This window comes from Megascapheus bottae, chromosome 19 (assembly GCF_031878675.1).
Source record: "Megascapheus bottae isolate mThoBot1 chromosome 19, mThoBot2.hap1, whole genome shotgun sequence".
NCBI lineage: Eukaryota > Metazoa > Chordata > Mammalia > Rodentia > Geomyidae > Megascapheus > Megascapheus bottae.
The window spans coordinates 35576832-35594909 of NC_143527.1; the positions used below are offsets into that span (position 1 = coordinate 35576832).

The 18078-nt window shown below is 43.1% G+C and overlaps 1 protein-coding gene across 1 annotated transcript in view; it reads right to left on the minus strand.

Annotated features, from left to right (window-relative positions):
* The window catches only part of Ttc39c (tetratricopeptide repeat domain 39C), a 90437-nt gene extending 77023 nt beyond the window's left edge, over window positions 1–13414 (minus strand). Inside the window, exon 1 of the mRNA XM_090353328.1 lies at window positions 13128–13414. Within this exon, the coding sequence (XP_090209454.1) occupies window positions 13128–13285 (158 nt within the window). The 5' untranslated portion in view covers window positions 13286–13414. The remainder of the gene's footprint in view (window positions 1–13127) is intronic.
* Window positions 13415–18078: the final 4664 nt, after the last annotated feature.

Consider the following 18078-nt stretch of genomic DNA (forward strand, 5'->3'; position numbering starts at 1 on the left):
ATGTTGGAAATGACCTTTACAACTTAGGAAGGGTTTGGGGGAGGGAAAGTGAGAGAAAAACATGGGATGGAGTAACAATGTTCATGAAGTAATGTACTCACTCCCTTACAAATATAACTGTAACCCCTCTATACATCACCCTGATAATAAAATACAATTTAAAAAATATGCTGTAAAAAATATGGAAAAGGGGGCCGCAAGTTTGGCCTAGTGGTAGAATGCTTGCCTAGCATGCACGATGACCTGGGTTCGATTCCTCGATACCACATACATAGAAAAAAAAGCCGGAAGTGGTGCTGAGGCTCAAGTGGTAGAGCTCTAGCCTTGAGAAAGTCCAAGGATAGTGCTCAGGCCCTGAGCTCAAGCCCAGGACTGGCAAAAAAAAAATATATCGATAAAAATGAATGCTATCTCTAGACAAAAGGATTCATATTATAAAAATGAAAGCCGATATACAATCTAGCCTGGTTAAAACTAAAATCATTGTCCATTCAAAGCCCTATTACTTTTCCATTTTGGGGTAAACCACTATTAAAAATAGTCTTGAGTCAACTTTATAAAAAGTTACCATGGACTTATTTGACAGCCTGAGATTACTTGGTTTTCTTTGTAGCGCCACAACCTGGTAAGATAGAGACATTGTGCTTAAATTTAAGGGGAAAAAAGGATAAAAACTATAGATCGTCAAGGGGCAGACCAAGCAGGACCATGCTATGCCAGACAGATCCCACCAAGGATGAGACACTACTCATAAGAGTAACAGGAGCTGCATTAGTTTTCTGTTGCTACTGGAATAAGTCAACAAAGCGCCATGGCGCCGGGCAACAACCACAACTTATGCTCTAACAGTTTGGGAGGTCCGAAGTCTCTGGCATATGGTTTCCCTAGGATGAAACTGGTGATGGCAAGGCTCATGCACACCTTCCAGGTTTTAGGAGAGAAGCCATTGCCTTTCTCTTCCATTTTCCGACCACCGCCCCACAATCCACAACTACAGCCACCACCCTGCCAACTGCTGAGATCATTGTTTTCAATCTCTCTGCTCAACTGTCCGGTGGCAAATAAAATCGCTCTTACTACCCTCTTTTAAGGAGTAGATGATTGCAATTAGAGCTGGTCTGGATAATCCCAGATCATTTTTCCAGTCTGAATTACAATTTTAAGGTCTCCATGTAACAAAGGAGCCAAGGTTCAAGATGTGGATATCCTTTGTTGGACTCTTTGCTGAATTGAGGTTTTTAGTGGCAAGGCATATTACCAGACTTCCCTATTGAAAAGATCATTCTGCTGGAGGGAGGGGAGAGGCAGAAGGTTAGAGGAAGTTGGCTGGGTGAGAGCCAGTGTCCAGGTGAGAAGGAATAGTGGCTTAGACTAGATGGAAATGTTGAAAATGAAGCACATGAATTGAACACTTGGTAGGTAACACAGACAAACCAGGACTGCCTTCTAGATTGTATGTTTTAAATTGTACCATTCATAAATCTAGAAGGCACTGAAAGACCAGGTGTGTGTTTCTCCAGAGGCCTGGAGAAACAGTCACATCCACTCAATACTACATGAAGACAGGACTGAAAAGCAACTTACAAAGAGAAGATCCAGAGCACATCCTATCACCTCACTGCAAAGTCTTTCTAACCTACCTTTCAACAAGGAATATTTTTAAAGTAACAAAGCTGATCCGGGTATTTCACTGTTTTCTCATCTTTAAGATGTGAAGTGGTCTCTATTATAGGTGGCAGTCATCTGAAAATTGCACCAATACTTTGAGGATTAAACATATTCATCTATTCATAAAAGCAATCCAAACAGTAATTTAAGTAATATTTCAGACCTTTAGGAAATGTCACTATTTTAGAACTAAAATACATTTTTAAAAAAAGTTAGAAATGCATTTTATTTTATTTTTTCCAGGTCTGGGGCTTGAACTCAGGGCCTGGGCACTCTCCTTGAACTTTCTCAAGACTAGCACTCTACCACATAAGCCACCACTTCTGGCTTTTTCTGTGTATATGGTAACGAGGAATCAACCCAGAGCTTCACGCAGGCTAGGTAAACACTCTACCATGCTCCCGGCAGGAAATATAGTCTTCGTGATTAAAAAATAAAAAGTGAGTAAACTAAATCTGGTTACTAGACTGATGAAATTTTTTAAATGTTTGCTATCCCCCAAGGCAGCTAAATTTTTTCTTTTATTTTTAGTAGAGCAAGCTCCAGACAGATTCATATCAGGATACTTCATTTTTTGTAAACTTTATAGTTTATATAAAAGAACTGTTTGATAATATTTTGTTGCTTCATAATTCAATCCTCTTCTATCAAGACAAAAGCTCCCAGTTTTAAGCTCATCTTCACTTGAACTTCTAGAAGTCCAAAATTCAGATCCAGGCTTCCTCACAGTACTACAGAAACACAGCCAAGCATCCTCTCCTTTCTTAGCATTTCTGCAATTATAATCAGTCATTTCTCCAGAGTAAGACTTTCTGAGAAGTGCACTATCACACATCCACACACTTCTGCCCACTGCTATGGGTGGTCATTTTCCCCATCCATGACTCCTTTCCCAACCAGCCCCTTCCCTTTGGTATTCCAGAGGAGTCACTTCTAGCTCTATTTGTAATTCTGACAACCCAAATTACTGAATATTTATCTCTATCTCATCAAATGACAATACAGAATCAACCAAAACATCTGAAACCACATGGTTGACAGCTGAGGCAAATGACATTTCCAATGTAAACACAACTCTTTTCTGAACAATTAAACATATGCCAATCTGGCTATGATGTGGAGAAAAAGCCAGAAGCCCAGTCACATTTCAACCACCTCAGGCCTCCAAATGACTTCATTTTAGCCTAGGAGGGCTCAAGAAGCATATCTGACCAACCCATTGCTGGTGAACTTGGCATGTTTCTTTTACACTTAAAAAAAGAAGACATAACCTTGATTTGCAAGAAACCAGGGTATCAAGTTCTTTCTTGTTCCACAGATACATTGGCAATACAGAACTTGAAATTTTGCAATTCACTGCTCAAATTGAGAGAGCAAAAGAAGCTCTCAAAGATCTGACAATGACTCATCCAGTTGGGAACTATCCTGAAGAGGTGATACTGATCCAATTGTTTCTGAATGAACCTATCATTTAGCAAATACCACTTGGATTTGGGTGTAAAATGTCACTCCCCACAATCCCAACTTCGACATACCCTTTTAGAACAGTAAAATGAAGATAAAATGATACAAATATTTTACAAATTTCTCTTTGGATGGTTGTTCTACAGATAAATAATCTATATAAAATAAAACTCAACGGATACTGCTGCAAAGATAAGCCCAGAAACTACAATACCAAAGCAAAGAACAACTGTCTTTATCATAAGTAAACTGGCATGGAACAAGCAACAGATAACACTTAACCAAGCAGATGGAATTTTTTTTTCTAGAAAAGCCCCACCCAACAAGGAATACTATTTTGCATCAGCATGTAAGAGCAGGCTGAACACGTATCATGGCCTGCTACAGATGTTATGCTTGAGGGTGGAACTACATGGGTGACTTAAAAATAATTTTCTGTGAATTATGTAGTGTAAGTATATAGTTAAGGGCTTGGAATGTGGCTTAGCATGTATGAATCTCTGGGTTCAATTCCTCAGTACCACATAAACAGAAAAAAGCCAGAGGTGATGTTGTAGCTCAAGTGGTAAAGCGATAGCTTTGAGCACAGAGAGCCTTAGGGACAGAGCCCAGGCCCTGAGTTCAAGCCCTAGGATTGACAAAATAAAAAAGTACGGTTAACATTGAAGTTAAAAAAAAAGAATCAAACATGAAATAATTTCAATATGTAGTTTTCATGACAAAAATTTCAGTTCAGCACAATTTTTTTTATATTACAAGCTGAGTACCAGTGGTTTACACCTGTAATTCTAGCTGCTAAGCAGGCTGAGATCTGAGGATCAAAGTTTACAGCCAGCCCAAGTATGAAAGTCCTTGAGATTCTCGTCTTCACTTAACAAGAAGATGGAGGAGGAGGAGGAAGAGGAGGAAGAGGAGGAGGAGGAAGAGGAGGAAGAGGAGGAGGAAGAGGAGGAGGAGAAAATTCAAGTGTGGCTTCCAGCTTGAGTGAAAAAGTTTAAGGACAGTACCCAGACCCTGAGTTCACATCCCAGTATCAGCACAAAAAAAATAAATTAAAAAAAGTCAATGTCGGGGCCAGGAGTTTGGCCTAGTGGTTAAAGTGCTTGCCTAGCATGCATGAAGACCCAGGTTCGATTCCTTGGTACCACATACATACAAAAAGCTAGAGGTGGTGCTGTGGCTCAAGTGGTAGAGCTCTAGCCTTGAGAAAGTCCAAGGACAGTGCTCAGGCCCTGAGCTCAAGCCCAGGACTGGCAAAAATAAAAAAAAAAAGTCAATGTCCCTAAAGTTCTTAGTTTGTGCAAGAATTTCAAGATGTAAGCTATGCTTTCTGAGACACTTTGGCACCATGTTTCCCATGTCCTAATACAGGACACTCTGACAGAGATGGTCTGGCTCACTGCACACATATCAGAGTTTTTTTCTTCACTTAAACTGTTAGTGTTTGTCCTTGAGAGCTACTCCCTTTCCGTAGGGACTCCTCCTCACCCTTAACATAGATATATTTGCTCCTGCTTCCTTTGTATTAAAGTACGTTGCCCTTCTCATTGTCAATTCAAATTCATTCATTACACACACACAGTTACAACTGTCTATGCTCTAATGATGAAGATATGCTGAGCATTTGCATTTAAAAATTATACAACCTGTAACAGGAAAATTTTTACATCTCTATACTATTTAGGCATCTTATGGATTTCAGACATTTATGTGGGCAGTTTTTTAATCTATCAATTTCACATTAGGATCACAAAGGAGTTACAAAATGTTTGTCACCATTGAGTCTAATAATTACTGCTCTGGAAAAACGTTACCTCCCAGCTACCAGGCATCTTTCAGAAACCAGTTCTTCCTGAGACTCAGGACAGTTCTTCACTCTCTTGGAGATACTTAAGCTTCTGACTTCTTTAGTCAGAGAGGCAAAGCATCGCAGGATTTTTAATAGCAGGAAGAATGAGCCGCCATAGCAGCTAGATTGAAAAAGTAAAAGCCCACCAGTGACATTGAATTCCTTATCACTGGACACATCACCAAGAAAAGGCCAGCTATGATCCCAATTACATCTGTCTGGCCCTGCTCAGCTGCCACTCATAATGGCCTCACTAGAATTTCAGTCATCCCATAGCGGCACCTGTCCAGTCTCAGAGATACTCAGCAGAGCCTTTGCTCTCCTCAGCGCAGGGAAGCCTGGGAGACACCATGAGAAAGAGCTAAGGGCCCACACAGAAGTTCTGCAAGTCTGCTGATGAGAGTATGAGCATCATTTTGGGGGCCTCTGTAGACACCGCTAGTTCGGTTATGAGACATGTCCATGAGTTCATAAGAAACACTGCCCTTCTTGGAAAATAAGGGAGAGCTGCTCTACTTTTAATTTGTCGCAGACCCCACCAACCTCAGGCAACCTCAGAAAGGCCAGAACAGCTGCAGTGGAAGACCAGGTACTGATCAGATGGAATCCATGACACTGCGCACAGTCCCAGAGAGTGGTGGGGAGAGGATGACAGGAGCACAGAGAGTCAACAGCCTTTCCTCAGCAAGCTGAGCAGTGTCTGGAAGAACAAGAGATAAATGGCTGGACGCCAAAGGGGCAAGAACAGCACCAGGAGGGAGGGGGGCTAGAACGACAGAGCCACAAGAAGACTGGAAGCCACAAGATCTCAAGACAGATCTGTCTGGTGGCTTGATGGAAGAGTCTCTAGGTTTGTTTTATTTGCATACTGCCAGGGGAACTGGCCACAAAACAGCATTGACAGCGCCCATGGAAAGTCCTCCAAGTTAGAAAAGAGAGGTGACACCCTCTCTGGAACCGGAAGACTTGTTTTCTACCCAGCACTCCCACACTGCTGTGGGACCTTGGACAGGCACTTCGGATCACTGAACAAAAGACTGGCTCTGTACTAAGTGAGATAAATGCAGCACCCTCCAACAGAGCAGGAGAACAGAGCTACTTGTAGAACACAATGCCCAAAGACGTGTGGCATGACCTGGTATCCAGTAATCCCCATCTTGATTTAGGATTGTTAATTTTCATGTACGTGAAGGAAAGCCACCTCAACCAATGGCTCTACAGGTTGACAGCTTGGGACAAGAGCAAGTACTGGAATGACTCTTCTTGAGCTGGATTTCAGAATGTAAGACAGTGAGTGAATAGCAGCTCTTCAAAGAAAAGCCAGCTTCTCTCCTCTGTCCTGTCTACCCTACTGACTTGTCACAAACACCTGTGGACTAACAGAAACATCCTTCCTATTTCCTAGATGCTTTGTGGGGATAAACTTTATGTCTTTCTGCAAGGCAGGAGTACCACCTGGTGCTTACATGTATTTTTGATATTCTGAAATTACTGACAAGAAGAGGAGGAGGAGAAAACAACTGTAGCCACAGGGAAAGGCTGGCAAACCACCAACTCTCTTTACACAAGAAGAGAAGCCCCATCTTGAGCTTCAAATCGCTGTGAAGTCATGACTTGCTCTTCTTACAGCCACTTTATGGATACTTTTCTGCAAAAATGCCTTCACTGTCACTTGTTTAGTGACTGGAATGCATTTTCCCATAGTTTTCTGTACATAGGCCTATTCAATCTCAAACTGGACCCAGGACAGACCATGAGTAGTGTATCTGAAAATTCAGGATGCTGGGAAATGCTGAAAAGAGGTTCTGCAGTACCTTTACCTGGTCATGCATTCCTTTAAGAGCCACAGTGATGCCTACAACAGACAGGAACTGAACCCTGTGTATAGACCATGTTTTCCTGCCTCTAAACACCTGTATAATACTATTAACCAGGCACAGTAGGGGATTAATATCAATAAATACAAGAATTAAACAGAATATAAGTGGTTTAGAATTTCCACACAGTATTTTCAAGCCATGCATGACTGTGGGTAATTGAAACTGTACCAAGTGAAACCACAGAGAAGGAGGGGCTACAGCATAGAGAGAAACCGATTCCTCCTCCCCCTCAAACACCCATCCCTTCCTCAGGGCAGCCACCAGTTCATCTGTGCTGCTTTTTTCACTCTTCTTGAATCCTTCTGAGCATCAGCCTCTTCTAAGTCACACTGCTGCTGTCAAGTAAGTAGGAGGGTCACCTTGACCAAGGAGACTGGTTGTGAAAACCACATTTTAAAGGCTGGAACAGCCTGTGTGAAGGTACACACTCCTGAAATACCAGGAGATGTTTGGGATGCACAAGTGGCTTTGTGTATCTAGAAGAGAAATTGTTCCATGGGCCAATATTACTTGTCCTTTTAAAAAATAAAAATTTAAAAGGACCTCTGCCTCATTGATATTTTATTTCCCTTTTTATTAGTACTCTCAGCAAATTTCAAGAAAGGTAACCTCACCCAACTAGCTATTAACACAGAAGTGACTCACCACACTGCTTCTTTCATCTTTGGCTCTCTTTTTATTCAAGAGTATATATACACATACTATGGCATTAAGTATTCTTTTTTGGCTGATTATTTTCTCCAAAGCCTTCCATTCTGTTGCAGGGAGCTGCATTTTTTTTTAAGAATCTGAGTTAAGCTACATGAATATTTAATGGCTATTTAATGGGGACCTTTTCATATAGTACAATTATTGGTGTTACAAGATGAATCTTAGTTGGGTGCTGGAGGCTCACACCGTAACCATAACTAACTCAGGAGACTGAGGCCTGGGAATTATAGTTCAAAGCCAGCCTGAGGAAGGAAACTCTTGAGAGTTTTATCTCCAATTAATTGCCAGAAAGTTAGAAATGGAAGTATGGCTCAAGTGGCAGAGCGCCAGCTTTAGCTTTTTCACTCAACAGCCAGCACTCAAGCCAGGGTTCAAGCCCCAGTATCAGCCCCAATAATGATAACATTAATAATAATAATAGTAATAAACATTATTTAAACATTTAGAAACATTGTGTTGAGGTTGGAAAAAGTGAACAAGTGAGTTGCCTGTCTTTCCCATCAGTTCCTTCAAATCATTTCTGCTTTTCACAGCTTCTCCTTTGCTTGCATTCTGCATCTACAGAGTCACCCACAGTCCAACAGCAAGGCAGAACTACTTTGGCTGTCCCGGAGGAGCAGCCAAAGCATCCAGAAAATGCCAGTGGATCTGAAAGTGCTTCCATTCTCCCAAGTATGTGACTTGGTTGGGAGGAAGAATTAGAAATGTAAATGCTGCTGGATTCCCACCCAACTCCGTCTTCCTCAGACCTTTGAGGTTTAACAGGAAGGTCCATAGTTTGTTATGGGCCAAAAAACTTGCAAAAGACCAGGGAGGAAATATTTCAAGCTGTTCAGATCATAATGTCACCACCACTTATTTCTGCAGGTGTAAAGCCCAAGGAGCCATCAGCCATATAAAATCAAGTAAGTGTGTCTGTGTCCCAATAAAAGTTGTTTACAAAACCAGGCATTGGGTTAGATTTGGCTGTGGACCACTGATGACTAAGTTTCTGGACTATACTGAACTCTCTTCATAGCAATCCTAACTGCACAATGAGTATGATGTTAAAATAAGGCCACAAGTTATATGGCTTTGTTGTATGTTAACTATAATGAGAAATCTAGGATCCTTCCTTCCATCGACCCATCTATCCAATCATTCATATACATGCACACACACAGACATATAAACACATACACCTTAGCATAAATTGTTCTTATTTTTTATTTATTTTTATTTTTGGCCAGGCCTGGCCCTTGAACTCAGGGCCTCGGCACTGTCCTTGGGTTTTTGCAAGGCTAGGGTTCTATCACTTGAGCCACAGCACCATTTCTGGCTTTTTTTCTATGTATGTGGTACCGAGGAATTGAACCTAGGTCTTCGTGCAAGTTAGGCAAGCACTCTACCAGTAGGCTAAATTCCCGGATCCTCTTTATTATTTTTAATATACTTTTACATTTATAATCTAAAACAAAATGAGAAAAAACGTAATTTGTTATACCAACCATGTGTTACTTTCATATCAAATATTAATTGCATGTAGCTGTGACTATTTCATAATCATTCTACCCTTTTGTTTTACATTATCAGGAGTTGAACCCAAGGTTTCACTTACACTAGGCATATGCTCTAACGTGCTTATTATTTTAATTTCAAATGATCTTTTAAGAACATCCATAGCCAGCCAGAAATCAGTAGTGGGAATGTCAGGGTAAGAACTAGTAATGTTTTAGGATCAAGAAAGATGCCCCAGTAAAAGCCAGGACCTCCAAACATCTCTGGTCTTCCTCAGAGTTCCATGTGCTTCCCCTCTGCTACCAGTCAGATTTAAAAACAAAGAAATACGTCAGGTCACAAGGGAAAAAAGATAATAACAGGACCCAGAGACCCTCTCGGAGTCAACTGTTACGGATGTTATGGTTAGGTTAGAGGCAGCCATACTCTCGCCAATGGCAATGGTCCAAAATGAGTTCACTCGATGCCTAATAGCCAAATAACCCTAGAAATAATAGCACTGACTCACAGAGGACTTGGGCCAACCAATGAGGAGGAAACAACAGGTATGGAAAACACTTTCCAGAGCAACAACCTAGTACTACTGGTCAACGTTCAGTCCTTACCCCGCTTCGCAATTTGCCAGCTCATATAAACTGTGTGATTTTTTTTCTACCACTTCCTCACCTAAGTAGCTTGAGCCTTACCACCTCCTCCTCTCCTTACTCCACACCTCCGACTCCTGCTTCAATAGACTCACTCCTAGCCTATCATGAAGCCCAGGCATCACTCTCTCTGCAAAATGTCCGGTCTCAGCTAAATGTTGGTTTTCTCCAAGCCTATAGGCTAGAGAGTCAGGAGAATGTGTCTCCCAGATTTCCTGCTACTATCCATCTCACTCACAGTGCAACAAGAAAAATCTAATAGCCTTGCTCCTCACCCACCAACAGGTAGCCTGGTTTTGTGCTATCATCATCATCACAAGTGGCCACTCCATTTTAAAATCCCCACTCAACATCTGAAAAAGTCTCTCCTGCATATATACTTCTAATTCTTCTAGGGATAATATCTGAATTGTACAATTCAGAATTTGTAATGACCTCCATATCAAGCTCTTCTGTTTCTCATTAGGGAGCTGTTGGGGTAACTTATCCCAGTAAGGTGGCATGAGAACATGACCTTCTAGCTTTAATACAAATGTTACTATTATGACAGATACAAAATGTGTCTTTGTTCAACTCTGGAAGGTTCACCAAAAGGGGAGAGAGGCACCCTGTAACTAAACGGCATTGAAGGAGACTGGTAAATGAGTGGTCTCTCTTTGTGGATAACCACATCTAGAGTGTTCCTCAGACACTTTTCATGAAGCCTGGTGCTGAGTTTCCAGAAGGCTACTCACGCCTAGGACAGGAAGAGACATTTCCCAACAGAGAATAGGAGCTTCAGTTTTGTCAATGTAATACATGCAGTGAGCTTTAAACATAAAGGATACTCCCCTCCCCCACACATAGGATAATTTGTCGTACACAAAAACAACACAGTCACAAACACAACCCAGTATTAGTGGTGAAGCAACAACACAAAGCTGGCTGGTGTGTGCTGAGTGTTTATACTGTGCCCCAAACCATGGATTCTTCCATTGAGCAACCACCCATAGGACTGCAGGAATATTGTCACTACTCTTACATTACAGGCAAACAAGTGGATCTTGAACAAAGTCAGCAGCTACAAAAGTGGCAAAACTGGAATCCTGGTGTTTGGACACTACCTACCTATACCTCTGTACAACTGTACTTCCCAAATGTAGACGAGAAGCACAGTGTAGAGGTGGGAAAGAATCATTTTCCATGCCACAAACATAGCAGATGGAGCAAGGAAAAGCTGACAGGATCATTCCGTTTGTCTCCTTTCTTGCCACTCCTAAAAAAAGCTTTTAAACAGTGTCACAAAGTAAGGTGGCAGGATTACACCTATTTAATAAACTTAGTGAAGGAAGAAATGTAAAATTCAAGACTTTTAGTACTACAAGTCTTCTATCCAAGTCCAGGTCAAATATGGAGTTTGTCCCTCATGACAAACTGCCATGATCTGTTATGCCTCACTCTTCTGTTGTCTTTTTTTTTTTTTTAAAAAAGAAGCCTATATATAAAGGAATGTGTCTGGAAGTTCTATTTGACAGAGAATAGTATTTTTTACAGTATTTTTTCTTCTTCACTTTCCTTTCCCATTTTAAAAGCCATGACTCTTTAGCTACACAGTAAATCCTGTCTGGGCACGTATTTCTCCCTCCCTCCCTCTCTCCCCAGCAGACAAATACCATCCAAGGTATTTATCAAGAGAAAAATACCTGGTGTCCTATGGACACCAGAGCATCTGACTGAAACTATCTAGATAAGGCAAAATTTCTGTGCTTTCAAGGTAATGGCAATAGGACCATGAGGCAATATTAAAACACTAAATGCAGGAAAGAAATGGGAGTAAGATTGTTTGTCTGTAAGTACTGCATAAGATTTCAAAGCAAGAACTAAAATAGGCAAGCACTGGGCAAGGAAACAGTAAATTTGATTAAGACTTTCTCAACTCACTTCTCATAGGACACAAACTGGCAGCCTAAATAGTATCACTGAGATGATTCATGACTTGAAAATGATTCATGACTTGAAGGGAATGGGGGGGGAGAAACAGACAGAGATAGAGAGATATAGACCAAGACAAGACAGAAAGACAAGAAAAATTCAATGAAGCTATAGGTTGAAACCAGACCTGTATGTTTAAAAAGATTCTGAGTAACAGGAAAACATTTTCATTTTCAGATCAAGAGAAGGGAGGGGAAAGGGTGGAGGGTTGAGAGGAAACTGACTTAAAGACATTAGAGTTGGATGTAGTTCCCCTCGCGCCCCTCCTCCCCCAGTGTACAGAGTAGAATGTCAGAGTATGAGGCCAACCTTGGGGATTCCATACCATCTCAAAACCATCAGCCAAAAAAACAGTACAATGTCTTTAGTGAAAAGGTCACAGTTTTAAGAATGTAACCGCTTCTTGGGAGTTTATAGCCAGCATCTTTCCGGTCTCTTCTTATACTGGGTGGCGGTCCACTACAAGTACACTAGGGTACACTCATTTCATCCCAACTCTTGGGGGTCTAAAAAGTGTGAAGCTCCTGGCCCCTACTCAGCGTCCTTATGTCCTGTCCAAATACAAACTGGCTTCCAAAACCAGAACAAGGACCATCTGAATCCCCAGTGAGATGAAAGCTCCTCCCACACGAAAGGGGCTTCAGTTCTTTCACTTTATTTAACACACATGCACACATACAAATAACGGAACTCGCGTGCTTCCTTTTCCATTCTTAACGCATCCCTCCATTTTTTTTTCTTTCCTCTCTTTACCTTAGAGAATATCCTAATAAATACCCCTTGCGTGGATGACATTAAAACTTAGCAAGAGATCTGGGGACGTTTTCCTTTTTTGGGGGGGCGGGGGGGAGCGATGCCCAGCAAGCAGTGAGATGGGCCGGCAGAGAGGGGCTGAAAATTCCTATAGGGCTTAGCTGTTTTCTAACAATAAAAGCGTCTGGAATGCACAACTCTGCAAAGCAATGTCAGGCTCAAGAAACCCACACTCTGCGGCTGGTGTGCTCCGTGTCACAAAGGCCACCCGGGCCGCCCCAGAGCTGGAGTCGCAGCCTCGTGTGGCCACCTCAAATATATCCTTTCCAAAGAAAACCGACTTAGGACTGAGCGGCGAGAGAAGAGAGCAAGAGAAAAGCAAGAGAGAGCGAGAGAGAAAGCAAAAGAGAGCGAGAGAAAGAGGAGAGAGGAGAGGAGACCGGGAGGGGGAGCGCGCGCACGGGGGGACACCTAGGGGGGGGAAGAGACTGGGATAAAGTGAGGGGAGACCCCAGGAAAGAACAACCGCAAAGCGGGGGGACTACACTGTGGCCAAGGCGCAGAAGCACCAGGCTGCAGATGAAGCGGGGTTGGCGACCCGGCAGCGATCTCGGGCAGGGCGCGTGAACCGGCCCCGCGGCCGGCGCGCGCCTGGGCTGGAGGAGTCGGGGGCGAGGGGCGCGCCGGTACCTGTATTGTTTGAAAAGCTGATCCGACTCCCGAAAACCGTTGTTGAGCAGCATGTTGATGCCCGCCAGGGCCAGCTCCGCGTCCTGCAGGGGCGCGGCAGCCGCGTCCGAGTCTCGATCGTCCCGCCGCCGCGGCCGCTGCTGCTCCGAGCCGGCCATGGGCGCGTGAGGCCCCGCGCTGGGCCGAGGCGAGTTCCGGGAGGTAGCTGCGGTGGCGGTCCCCCGCGCGCGCCCGGAGCCTGGCTCCACTGGCGCCGAGCCCCGCCGAGCCGGCTGAGCAGTGCGGCGGGGGCGGGAGGGGCCGGGGCGAGGGAGGAGCCGCCGCCCGGCTGCGGCGCGCGCGGGGGACGTGGGCGCTCGGCCGCCGCCGCCGCCCGCCTCCGGGATCGCTCAGCCCCACCCGCGCGCCGGCACCGCTCGCTCTGAGACAGCAGCTCGCACGCGGGCACCGGAGCCGAAAGCGTTTCCGGGTATCTCCAACCCCACTAAGCCGGTCCCCCGGCGACTGCCACTGCCGCTTCCAGCAGCCCCAGCCGGGGTCCTCACACTGCGCCTCTCCACTACACTCCCAGGCTGTCCCCACGCCCCGGAGGCCCCGGGGTCCTCACCTTCCACCTACCCCGGATCGCTCCCCCTCCCCGCCCCCCCCCCCCCCCCGAGGGGCGCAGTGGGAGGGCCTGCCGGCCTGACCACAAGACTGGGAGCTGCACCTGGCCCACAGCGAGCGCGCGCCCGGCTGAAGACCAGGGGATGTGGCTTTGACCTCGAGAGCCTGAAATCCTAGGCTGCCCGCGCCCCAGACCTCATCCCGACCCCAGAGCCGCCCACTAGGACCGAAGCAGCCAATCCCAGAGGAGCAGGGCGGCGAGGGGCGGGGCCTGCGTGCACCTGCCAGACCCCTTCCCCCAGAGCTGGGCACTGGGGGACTGAGGAAAGAGCTTCCAGATCCGCTTCTCATTTTTACGCAATCGAGAAACGGGCTCATATACCACACCTAAATATTTAAAAAGTTGTACATTAAGCTGTTAAGTGGTGCTCTATTTTTCCTGTATTGTTTTATTCTTCCATACCAGTCAACCCATAAAAGATATAGTTTGTATTAAGAGCAAATGTCAGCAAGATGACAGTGATCATTTACTCATCATTACATGGGTCTCGCTGTTCTGGTGATGGGCTGGAAATGCCTGAATACATTATGTAGAGACAATTCATAAATCACCTTTCTGACTTTCCCATACATTTTTCTCTTGGTTTAGCAAAACCATTAAAATTATTTTTTTTTTACAACAGATTGTTTGTAATACCAAATTAGATCACTTTGCCTAACGAGTTACAGAGTTGGAGAATTCTGTTATTTACGAAGAATTGTTCTCCAACATTAAGTATTTGGGTGTAGATAGCCATGAATTTTAAATATTATATCCGCGATTATAATGAGACTCCTTAGGATAAATTAGCACATAAAGTAACTGCAAAGTATAAAAGTTTATAAAAATGCTGTGCTGCATTCCATTCTTCACCAAGATTATCTAAACAACATATTATTTCTAACATTAACTTATACATGTTTATGAGCAACAAGAACTGATGTCATCCTTTGGCTTTTTTAATAGGAGGTCTTACTGTTTTCCAGGATGGTTTCAAACTTCTGGGCTCAAGTCTCCCTCCTGCAGTAGCCTCCCAAGTATCAAGGAATTACATGCCACTTCAGCAGCTACTGTATGCAGCTATGACAAAACAATGCTAATTCTTGAGGACATCTTAAGCCACAAATTGAAACCAGAAAAGAAAATGAATGCTTCTTCCACTTATGAAAAAGAAAACAATCCCTTGGAATGTAGGAATCATGCATTCCACAAATTGATGCTGCTTTTTTATCTAAACACCCTTTGATTTGAAGTAATGTTAGCTTCAAACATGAACAGTGTCTGCTGACAGGCCTAAGACATTAAGAAACTAATCTTGTGAGAAGTAATGCACCTTCTTTTTAAATTTTTTTATTTTTTTATTTTTTGCCAGTCTTGGGGCTGAACTCAGGGCCTGGGCGTTGTCCTTGGACACTTTTTGTACAAGGTTAGTGCTCTGCCACCTAAACCAGTGTCATTTCTGGCTTTTTCTGTGTATGTGGTACTAAGGAATTGAACCCAGGGCTTTGTGCATGCTAGGCAAGCACTCTACCACTAGGCCAAACTCCCAGTCCGTAATGCACCTTCTGTCTGGCGAATATAACTGTAACCCCTCTATATATTACAATAAAAAATTAAAGAAAAGCACAAAGATACATAAAAAGAAACTAACCTTTTCTTTTTAAGGTATTGCAATTAAAAAAAAGTTTTCATAGGACCTGAATTTGAATTCACCATGAAGATGGGTAGTGAGGGTTATTTATTCACCCACTGAGCCAGATCCCTCATGACAGAAGTGTGCAAAAATAATTTATATGTGTGTATTTTGATGGGCAGAATCTTCTAAAGCTTAAGGACTGTATTGTCTGTTGGGTTAGAAATGACATCCTGGCCACACAGTATTAGTATTGGGTCCTGCCAACCTGACCAATTTGCTTTGGATCAGTGGACTTTGGATCTATGGACCTATCCACCCCAAACCCCTGCAACCATCTAGTCAACAAGGGAGGTAAGCCAACAGTGCAATATCAAACTTAGGAGATGACCCACAGACGTAACTAGGGAAGACAGCCAATCACAATCCTCTATTTCCCTATTTCTGGGAAGAGTGGAAAAAGAGAAGAAATCGGTAACATTATGGATGTGGTCAACAAACTGTACTTGGAGCCAGCAGCCCAGAGTGGGGGATGGGTAAACAAAGCGAAAGCGATGTGTATTGGACTAGTTCTGTGTCAGGGATCCACCACGGCTGAGTTGCATGCACACTGGGAAACTTAACTGTTAAATGACAGGCACAAGAGACAGTGCAGCGGTCCAGCTCCTTCTAACTGGCAGAGGGAGGTGATGTGGGTAGATAACTGTACTGTGTAATACACACCAGACCTGTGCGAACATGAGTTTATTCACATATACAACATTGTAGGTTCGTTTTAGCATCATGAATGTAAAACATTTAAAGACATTTGCTCCATGAGGATTTAAAATGAGCTCTAAAGGGAAAGCAAGCACAGCTGATGCTTGTGGAGACAATAGTTAGCATTACACCTGCCCAAAGTTTACGTAGCAGGTGGAGAATTAAGGCTAATTGTGTTTTCTTCAACCGATGATACAGAGTAGGTCACAGGCCATGGTGTGTATTACACAGGAAAGTAAGGGAAAGGAAATCTCTAGCTTGCTCACTAATTCTCTCCCCGAGGTGAGGCACCTGATCTCTGCCAAGAGACATTTAGATATTTATAACTGCATCTGTGCACCACACAAAATTATGTAGGGCAACCAGTGAGAAAAGCACTGTGTTTGCCCATCATATACCAAAAGATTTTTGAGTGCCTTATCAGGCTGGATGCTCTCCACCCCTAAAAGAACATCATACACCTGGCACTAAGATCCTCAGCAACTTGCTGCAAAACTAAGAGCAGTCTTCAGGCAGATAGGATTTTCCTACATACTTCCTTTAGCATTTGGAGGCAGTGGTGGGGGAGCTAGCAAATGGAGGAAAAATATGTTTCCTTTGTACCATAGGCTATTCCAAGTATTTTGTGGTTCTTCCTCTGATTTCATTATGGAAATGCAATTCAAGTTCAAATGCACAGGAACAATTTTTTTGAATCTATTGGCTACCATTGACATTACTTTGTTTTAGTTCTAAGCAACAGAAAAACCTGACCCAAACTGTCTCAGAAAAGCCAGCTTAAACCAGATTAATAGGTAGCCCACACCATCAACCTACCTACTCAGAAGGCTGAGGACCTTGGTTTGAAGCCAGCCAAGCCAGAAACAGACTCTGATCTCCAACTACCAAAACAACCACCAACAACAATTGGAAGTGGAGCTGTGCTTAAGCAGTAGACATCCAGCCTTAAGCAAAAACACCGAGACAGTGCCAAGATCCTGAGTTCAAGACAATAGTAGCACATTTTTTTTTTAAAAAAAAAAAGCAGACTCATGTGTTTCATTCTTTTTCTAAAATGAGGCTGTATCTAATGAGAACCATGTTCTCCTCTTGTCTTACCTTGGCCACATAATTGTTTCATGTCTCTCTTGATCACAAAATACTTTGCAGAAGTTCCTGGGTTTACATGCTTGTAGGTCATCTGGCAGGAAGGTGGCTCTCCAAAAGTCTTCTACTTGAATCTCATCAACTTTGGCTCCCGTAAGACCAGGTATACATCCTTGATCAATCACTGTGGCCAAGGAGGGTGGATCATTTTGACCAGGCTTCAGCCAATCAGAAACTTCAAGATTTGAACAAGTGAAATCAATTTCACCTAATCTACTATTACTTTTACAAGTTTAGTTATGATGACAAACCAGCTACATGCCTTCCTATATCTGCCCATAAATCTGCCCTATTGGCAGAAATAAATAAGTAGAAATTCACAGAATGTCTAGAATTCTAAGAGATTCTAAGAGATTCTACTGGTAGAAAGGTGAAATTGAGTTAATTGCTCTTTAAAGGCAAAGGAGTCAGGCCAAGTGTTGAAAGTTCTATTGCTTTTCTACTCAAAGGTGGATCTGAGAGGAGGACAGCATAGGAGTTTATTTGGCCTGCTTACTCATTTTTACTAAACATTTAAGAAATGTTGCACAAATACATGATTGGATATGTAAAAGAGTGTGGTATTTTAATGATAACTCATTTCTATATCCTTATATAGAGATAACAGTGTTATTCTGAGCTTAAATTTAAATAAAACCATTTCACATAATGTTTTAGGAAATTCTTTGAATTCTGGAGCACAATAAAGATCGATGGAAGAGTATATGCTTAGCAAATGGGAGCCCCTGGGTTTGATTCTCAACACCAGCAACAGGAAAGGAGGAGGA